Source organism: Plectropomus leopardus, chromosome 8 (genome assembly GCF_008729295.1).
Source record: "Plectropomus leopardus isolate mb chromosome 8, YSFRI_Pleo_2.0, whole genome shotgun sequence".
NCBI lineage: Eukaryota > Metazoa > Chordata > Actinopteri > Perciformes > Serranidae > Plectropomus > Plectropomus leopardus.
Genome location: NC_056470.1, coordinates 28,996,622 through 29,006,115, shown reverse-complemented (window position 1 = coordinate 29,006,115; position 9,494 = coordinate 28,996,622). Strand labels below are relative to the sequence as shown.

Genomic DNA, 9,494 nt, shown 5'->3' with positions numbered 1-9,494 from the left:
TCAAACTCTTAGATGAAATTTGTGTTTTTAAGATATTTTTGTGTTTTTTGGAGGTTGTGAAAATCTATTATACTTTTTTTCAATCTAAATTGTCTTCTTTAGACAGTAAGGTTAGGCAAAACATTGATTTATTTGTCACTAAAACACAAAAATCCACGATAATTAGGCCTAAAATAAACTGTTAGAGGAGGATATTGTCTTTTAAAGATTTTGTGTTTTTTTAGAGGTTGTTTGCCTCATGACTGAAACTATTTAACCCACATTTTTTTTTTTTTTTTAAATCTACACATCTCTGTTCGTCTGTATCCGCAACAGAAGTGTTTCCGACATGAAAGGAAATGGTGTAATCAGTGTTTTCTAGCATTTTCTTTAGAAACTACCAAATGTTTTCTGCCTCCACCCTCTCTCACCTTCCACGTCTCCAAATCGGACATTTTCTCTCGCGCGCGTCTCCTCTTAAACCGCACGCAGGCTTTGCTGCAAATTGTGTGATGCAGATATGAGTGTGTGTTTTTTTCACGGGATAGAGAGAGCAGACAGTGCACGCGCGATCCACATTCAAACAGGTGTGAGGAGCAGAAACAATCCCAGGTGGCGCATGTTGATCGGAGACGTATCGAAACACACTGTGAGCATCTTTGCGCCTTTTTTTTAAGGGGTTGAGCAACCCGCATCCGAGAATTGTGTTGGCTGTTAGAAAGTAGGTCGATAGGAACTGAGAGCGACGTTTGTTTCCACGCTTTTGTCTCTGTTCTTTGTTGTTTAGCGAGGACTGTGGTGGTTTTTTTTCACAGCCTACCCTTTGGTGGAGAGCGTTTTACGCACAGGTGGGAGATACCCGCTCAGCGTACTGTAGGACAGCCCCCCTCTCTGCTCCTCAGCGGATGATGTGAGGAAGTGACATTTTTCACCGCTGCGGTTCGGGACAGCACTGCAAACAGGTGTGCGACCGTCCGGGTCACTTTTGCAAGGGGAACCACAGAGAGGCAGCGTCCCAAAACCGGAACCAAGCCTCATTGACGCGGGACAGCGGGGACCAGAGGAAGAGAACCCGGTCAAGTCTTTATTAGCCTGTTTGAAGACAGACAGAGAGAGAGCGAGAGAGGGAGGGAGTGAGGGACAGAGGGAGCGATGGCAACGAAAAAGGCGTGCGTGGATGCGCCCAAAAGGAGCCGGAGTCCGGTCGTGTTGGAGGCGGAGATGTTCAGTGAATTTCAGGACTGGTGTCTCCGGACTTACGGAGACTCGGGTAAAACAAAGACGGTCACCCGGCGAAAATATAACAAAATCATGCAGACACTGTTGCAGAACGACGAGTCGGATGGCGTGTACATCGACAACAGCCACATCAACGCCAAATTCAAATTTTGGGTGAAGTCCAAAGGATTTCAGGTCGGGACCAACGTGTTGGGAGAGCACAACAAGAAAGGAGCTCCAGGGAAACCCGTCCTATATGTCCCGGTCAAGTCAACGGTAAAGTGTGTGCGTGTGTATGTGTGTGTGTGCGTGCGTGTGAACGTGCGTGTACACGAGCTGTCCCGTTGCCGCCTCGCCTGCAAGTTGTCATTATTTCAGGCTGCACGCACGCACCTGTCACGCGCATAAAACGGCAACTTATTATTATTCTCATAATCTTTTGTCGTCCCGGCTCGCCCTCGTCTTTCCTCATAAAGCTTCACTTTGTCCACATCCCAACCAGAACAGCCCTACTCTCATCCCTTGCTGCCATAGCAACGCCGGTGCCTCCTGGCAATCGCAATTGTAAAAGGTATCATGCATAGCCATCTCGCCAGTGAGGGTGAAGTCCTGTCAGCGGCGCGTTGCAGCCGGGCGCAAAGCACAAGATAATTGACTATTGACAACATTTAGTTTGAACGTTCGGGTCTCGTGCAGCCCCCGGTGTGGCGATGCTGTGCGCGCGCACGTGGATGCAACGGCATGTTTCGCAGGGTCGGGTATGTCAGGGTGCTCCGGGTGCGTGATCCTAGATGGACTACAGGCCAGTTGACGCCAAGTTAGATAATGCGCGATTTCTGCTGTGGGACTCGGCAGGTTTGATTGTTAAATCAAATGGCACGCGCCCTCACTGTCCCATCGAGCAAACCGGACTGTGTCGCGCGAGAATAACGTGTCCTTCTTTAATAGAGCACACATATGGTTAAAAAAATACTCATATATGTGCATTTTCTAATAAAAATGTGAATGTAGTTCCTACAGTGTGAGTCTCAGTGTTTGCCCCCCACTTTTCATTGTCCTGGGCAGGATGCGGATCGGCAATCGTTGCTCTGGCAACACCTGTGTAGTCCAGGATGCCTGCTCTGCCGCATTTCATTGTGTAGACATTAAGCCCCGTAAGCCCGTTTAAGGCTGTGCTTGCAAGAGAGGCATTTTAAAATTAATTTCCACCTTTGATGGAGGCTGGGAGCTGTGCGTAATTGGTGACCACGTGAGGGGCTGTGGCGGAAACAAAAGGGTCTGGTCGGGACTGATAGCGACATACGCCCACAGTTCAGACTTCACTTCTTGTCACCGGATGAGATATTTATTGAGTGTAACGGAAGTCAGGTCTCCATTGAGCATCTCTGATGTGCGTGAAGGGTTAAATCACTTCGTTTTTTTCTCCAGGTTAAACATGGTGAACTGTCAGCACTGCCCCGGCAGCTCTCTTAAGGTGCACGCGCACGCACCATGGTGTTTGGGGCCTGCTGTGCCAGAAAGGAGACAACCACCATTTTAAATAAGCGCCTTCAGGGAATAATCTCCCCCCTCCCGCCCTGCTGGGGCAGAGTCTCTCTGGACCTCAAAAAGCTGGAGCACATTTTCTGTTAACAAACTGGAGGAGATATTGGCACCGATTACTGCCTGAATGCTTTGATTTTGGTTTGAATGGCGCTGATCCCTCCACAGGTGTTATACCTGTGTGAATGCACGGTTTAGATTTAGGCCAACTGCCTTTACAAAACTCCTCTAATCTCTACTCAATATTATGTTTCCCTCTGGGCAAGAGGGCAGGTGTGATCTGTCTCTGCAGGTGCAGATGGTGCCTGAAATGTGTTGTTGATTAGCTTTTGTCTGCTGCTCTTGTCTTTTTTTGTTTTGTTTTTTGCTGATATATTGCACAAAATGACATATAAGAATGTGTATTTATCTACATAACATCCTCCAGGTGAGCCTGATTTCTCAATGAGGCACATTTAAGAGGAAATATTCTCTGAGGTGTGTTCACCTGGATTCACATCAGTTGTCTTTAGCTGCGTTTAGACGCCTGTCATAAGCTATCGGACCCTTTGAAACCTGAACAGTTTTTTTAATTTTATTTTTTACTTTTTTCAAAAACATGGGGGAAAATGGCAAGGACAAAAAAATGTCCCACAAATTACAAGAAATTAGTAAAAGGTGACATAAAATAACCTAAAAATTAGTTTTAGAAAAGAGGGAAGAATTATTGGAAAATTATTTTTAAAAAATAAAGAATACTATATCTATAATCAAAAAATATTTTTTTTAAAATTGCGATTAATTGCAAAATTTCAGTAGTCAATCAATTTTTGATCAATTACTAAGCAACCTTTTTTATTCATAAGTTCAATTTTTCAGTTTCATTATTTTGCTTCACAAAACATTAATGAAGTTCATATTGACGAGGTAAAGCAATTCCTATAGGATTGTTTTGATTAGGAATCAAATGATGGTTAAAAAAAAAACTGCATGGTACGGGCATAAAGTGTGCTTGCCTGTAAAGGGCAGACTCGTGGGTACCAACAGAACCCATTTAAACCCAATATCTGGAGGTCAAAGGTCAAGGGAAATTACCATGCCATTTTTTCATTGCCAAAATTTTGCCTAAATTTGGAGCATTATTTAGCCCCCTTATTGAGAAGCAAGCATGATGTGGTTGGTACCACTGAATAAGTCTTCTAGTTTCATAAGATACCATCAGCCCCTTAAAGACAGGAATGTCGGCTGGCGATAAACGCAATTTAAAAAAATATGGTCCCATGTGCGGCCCTTAATCGCATCATGATTAACACGTTAATGCTGACAGCCCTACTATATATTTAATCATTTTAGATTTGAAATTATGTTACATAAAAAAATAAACATTTTTGATTTTCAGCACTTCTGCAATTTTCTTGTTTGTTTTTTTTTTTTTACTTTTTATGTTTTATTTATTTTTTTGCTTATTTTCAGGTAATTTTCTCATAATTTTTGTTAACTAATTTCTAGCTATTTTTTGGGGCAATGTACATGTTGCCCTCTCCTCATTTTTTATTTTTTTGCTTTTGCCGTTATTAGTTATGGACCAGATTAAGCATGAAAGGGGTAGAGAGAGAGAGGGGATGACATGCAGCAAGGTCAGAGTCGAGCCAGAGCAACTGGACACCCCCTCCATCCCCGTTTGTCAAAGGACTCAAACCGATTTGCCCAGGTTTCAAAGGGTTAAACCATCAGAGATGCTGAGAAAGTCTCGTCAAAAAAAGTGTTTATCGGAGAGGAGTGCACACGCTTTCGTAGCTAATATCATAAGGGAAAGCATCCCCCCTGACTCAGCTCCACTTGAGAAAATTCAGACAACAAACAAAACATCACAAGCTGCTTCTAATGATGAGTCAGAGGCAACAAATCAACCTATTTAAATGCATTTGACTGTATTAGAAAGCAGAGTGGGTTTTTTTTTTTCGTGGGCTTTATAAATAGGCCGTCCTGGGCCAGTGGAAAAGTGACACACACTCGAGCAGACACACACATACACACACACACAATGGTCACTGGCTCCTCGTACGGCTGCAGGGCCGGGGGCGTGTCTCTGGAGCTCCGGCATTGGAAGCCCCGCTGCAGCTGCTCCCAGGGTGTGCCAAGTTTCTGTATGGGGGCAGGCATGGGGCTAAATGACGGGAGGCTGGGTGGGGGTAGGGATGATGGTGGCTGATGTGCAGACAGAGAAGGTCTCTTCTATGTGTCAGTGAAGCATACAAGGCTGCTTCAGTGGGTGACGGGACAGAAAGGCAGAGCACCAGTGGCTCAGTGCAGACGCCTTCTTTTCAAGCCGCAGAATTATGTTCTGTTTTCTGTCCGTCTCTGTCCTCCCGGCCCGTCTCGCCCTCTTTCTGCACAACTCGGAGGATCCAGCAGTGTGGAGATGCAACCTCGTTTAGCTCTCATTATGTCCTGATTAGAGGACGGTACAGAGGAGGAGGGGGAAAGGACCAGAAACAGACACAGAGATGCAGAATCGCACACGATGATGCGAGCACACACACTTTCCTTGAGACGAGGGGAGTCAGAGTGCAGCCAGTTTTCAAAAGAAACGCTTAAACGCCCCGTGCATTTCCTTTTCGGCTGACATGAGCATTGTACTGAAAATTTTGAAGTACTGCGAGCTGTTGCTTTTTGTTGCCATGCCAACTGAAATCTGTAAATATCTCTGTTCGTCTCTCACAACTAGGTTTTGGTGGACATGCTCTCACACACAGGCACACAGGCTATATATATATATATATATATATATATATATACATATATATTAATAATAGTTATTTATTATTTATTAATTATAATGATTATTTGTTATCATTTTCATGAAAGTGAAAGTTGAATTGTGTTTGTTGGAGGTCACAAACTAAAGTCTTAAAGGTATAAATCTTAACATTTTGACTTGTATGATTGACCTGAAACCATCACTTTACATCTACTGGATCAGAAATAAAAGTGTCCCAAAGCTGAAACAATTAACAGATAATCAGCAGAAAAAGGATCTGCAACTGGGGCTGCAACTAATATGTTATTGATCAATTTGTTGATTGCTTTCTCAATTTTGTCTGTAAAATGTTAGACCACAGTGGAAAGAAGTCCATCACAGAATCAAGATATCAGGGATGTAGGTTTCATTTCAATACTTGGGGGGACATGTGGGGTTTTGGGGGTCCTCCACCACAAAATTTTGTGTATCAAACACTTAATTTCCTGTATTTTGGTGAATTTTTATGTACCTCTTCTGCAATTTGGAGTACATACCAGTGTTAAGGTGGAATTAAGGTGACGGTTTTAAGTAAGGTTTAAGTAAGTTTAGTAATGAAAATCCAGCGTCTTCCAAATGCCTCAAGCCAGCGTCACCTTGACGAAGAATAACAACATTTAGTCGTAAAGTATGTGGAACAAAACCTCATAATAATCATGCCTAAATTAAACATCTGTCCAACTTCTTTATGATGTCACTCTGATATTTGATGCCAACTTGAATTAAACGGGTTTGGGGGGCCTCTGCCAGAAAATTTTGAGCATCAAACACTTAATTTCCTGCATTCTGGTGAATTTTTATGCACCAATTTTTACATTTTCTGCATCAATTTACCATGGAAATGTCCAGGATTTTTTCAAAGTTCTCCACTACTTCAATGTTTTTATGTGTAGGGGACAAATGCAGATATTCTAAATATTGTGGGAGACATGTCCCATGTGTCCCCCCTGAAATCATGAAATACTGAGGATAACAAGAAATATTCACATTTTAACAAGCCAAAAGCCTAGAATATATAATAAATATATCATTTTTGAATAAAATGAACCAAAACTATCAATCGTTCATCAAAGTAGTTTCAGATTATTTTCAGTTCGTCCACTAATCGATAGAAATAATAATTTCAGCATTTTTTTCAAGAAAAAATAGAAACACTTTCTGGTTCCAGCAACTCAAGTTTCTGTTTTTTTGTCTGTATGACACTAAATTGAGTATATTTATGTTTTGATCAGATAAAATAAAGCATTTTAAGACTCCACCTTTGGTATTGAGATGGGCATTTTCAGTACTTTCCAACATTTTATGAACTTAATGATTCCTCAATAATGAAAAAAGTAATTGGTTGCAGCATTAAGGTGTCAGGAGAGGATGAAATCAAACAGGACTGAATTAAATAATGCTATCAATTTACAAACTAAAGCTTTGTGTTAGGATGTCCTCTCCTTGTGTAGAAATCAGAAACCACTATTTCCTAATCGGCATCCTGGAAAATGGGCCCTAAATGTTTGTGCTTTGCTGTCAGACGGGAAGAGGAACATCATCATTATTATCTGATTAATTAGTCCACATTTCCCCTGAGAGCTCCTCTTTTGTGGAGGGGCCACAGAGTCAAAAGAATACTGGCCCTATTATTCAACAGCATTTGCATTAATGCTATTTTTGCATAGAGAATCTCAGGAGCTTTTGTCCCGGGGTTTTTGTGTTTGCTCCCTCTCTGGCAGTGCTTATTAGGGGCGACGCATGGGCGCACACTCGTGGGTTCAAACGGCAAAATCCTCACCAACCCAAACAAGGATCACCTGGTTGTTGTGGCCACAGATGCAGAATTTACCTGTGCATGTGAGGCGGGGACTGACTGTTGTACTCAAGGGTGGCAGTGTATCTTTCTTAGATGAGATTCATGCAGAAATTTCAAATTTATGTCAATATGTCTTAATTTCAGACTGTGTTCTTGTGACTGTAAACGGGTGATGAAAACCACACGTATGTGGTAGTTTTTGTGTGTGTGCTCGTACAAAGAGGGGGTCGCTGATCGCATGCTCTGTGTTTCCTCCCTTCAGCACCCTCTCTGTTGCCATGGAGAGACCGTTCTTTGCTTTCCCATAGGAGGAGAAATTAACACCATTTTTAACTGGCCCGGGGGCCTCCCCCCTGTGTGGGAGATAGTCTGAGTTCTGCTCCACACACACACACACACACACACACACACACACACACACACACGCACACAAACACGCACACACACACACACACACACACACACACACACACACACACACACACACACACACAGAGTCTTTAAGACGGCAATAATCTCCCTACCACACCGCTACTGTCATTTTTAATACCTTTGCAAGGCCAACATTTAACGAACTGGGACAGTATGATAATAGCCTGAAAATGGACTCTGTGATGATGTATGTGCGAGTCATTTACATACCATTTTGAGTCAGCGACTGGAACGTCAACAGTGCCAGTCTGTTGCGGCTGGTGGGACTGTCTGTGTCTCTGGCTCACTGGGATATTGGGGATGTCACACACTCTATCAAAAAGTGGCCATCATGGGAGCAGCTAGGAGAGAAACACACACACACAGGAATGTCGGACATGAGGGGTAGAGCACCTAATGTGGGTTTAATGACAGGGCTTCATGAATTGAAAGGAGAGAGGAGGATGATGGGGAAGAGAAACAGAAGGGGATGGGTTTTTATAAAACATTTGGGGCTCTCTGTGGAGGCAACTGTCTCTTCCATCCCATTTTTTCTGTCTGAATTTTAACACTCACACAGACATTCTTGTACCTCTATCTTTGTGAGGACTCTTGTTGATATAATCCTTATCCTGACGTTAATCATCACCAATAAAAGCCTAGCCCTAATTCTAACCTGAACATTTAAACTAAGTCTTAAACAAGCAACAAACTCTGATGAGTTTGTTGCTTTTTTAAGACTTAGTTGGACAACGTTAGACAACGAATCCTCTGCAGAGCGCCAAAATCTGCAGTTCATTGAACGGCCACTAGAGGCTGGCTCTGCAACAGCGTAAATCCCTCTCCATTTTAACATGCCCAAATTTACAGGAGAAATAAACAACAGATAAACAGCTATTTTGGTCTCATGATATCTGCTTGGAGGATATTTGTTTTTAGAACTCACACATTTACATTTTATTGAGGCCCAAAGTTACTTAGGTTGATTTGTTGCCTCTGACTCATAACTTGAATCGCTCATCCAATTTTGGTTACTTCTGGCTCCAAAAAAACCCCCAAGATGGCAACAACCAAAATGCCAAACTCAAAGCTTCCAAAACAGTGGGTCCATTATTTATACAGTCTATGGTCTAAACCCTCAAATAGGCCTTTAAAGAAGCAAGGACCAGCCAAACTGTCCTCACTTTCCAAAAATGTCCTCACTCTGTTGCTTAAATACATTGGTCCTCACTAAGTTGCATATATAACCACACATACACACACAAGGAACGAGGATTGTTCCATTTACGTGTCCATTAGCCAGCTGATAGATTTACAGAGGGGGAGATGGGGCTTTAAAAGATGACCTGTTGTCACATCTGCAGTGAGATAATCTGAGTCATGAGTAGTGTTGACACAGCCATCTTTACTCCCTACTCGCTGGGCGCGTGCATACACACACACACATTCGCACACACACACACACACACACACACACACACACATAGAAAGCACCTTAGCACACATCACTCCTGCTGCAACTTAAGCTACTTATTTTGCAGCCACCTTTACAAAATAAAACGTCTTAATGTTTATGTTGACTTTAAAAGTTAAATTTATTTATTTTTTGCATCCGTTCAGCTGATATCTTGCATCTCTCCTCTCGGCCTGTCTTTGTGACCCAGCTGCTTCCCGTGAACCTCCCCTCCTCCTCCTCCTTCTCCATCACCTCCTCCTCCTGACCTGCCTGTGTGCAGGACTGCTCCTCTCTCCCCTCTCTGCTACAGT

General features: G+C 42.8%; 1 protein-coding gene across 1 annotated transcript in view; it reads left to right on the top strand.

Moving 5' to 3' along the window:
- Nucleotides 1-1,100: 1,100 nt before the first annotated feature.
- nol4la (nucleolar protein 4-like a) overlaps nt 1,101-9,494 on the top strand; it is a 28,958-nt gene continuing 20,564 nt past the window's right edge. Inside the window, exon 1 of the mRNA XM_042492163.1 lies at nt 1,101-1,473. Within this exon, the coding sequence (XP_042348097.1) occupies nt 1,132-1,473 (342 nt within the window). The 5' untranslated portion in view covers nt 1,101-1,131. The remainder of the gene's footprint in view (nt 1,474-9,494) is intronic.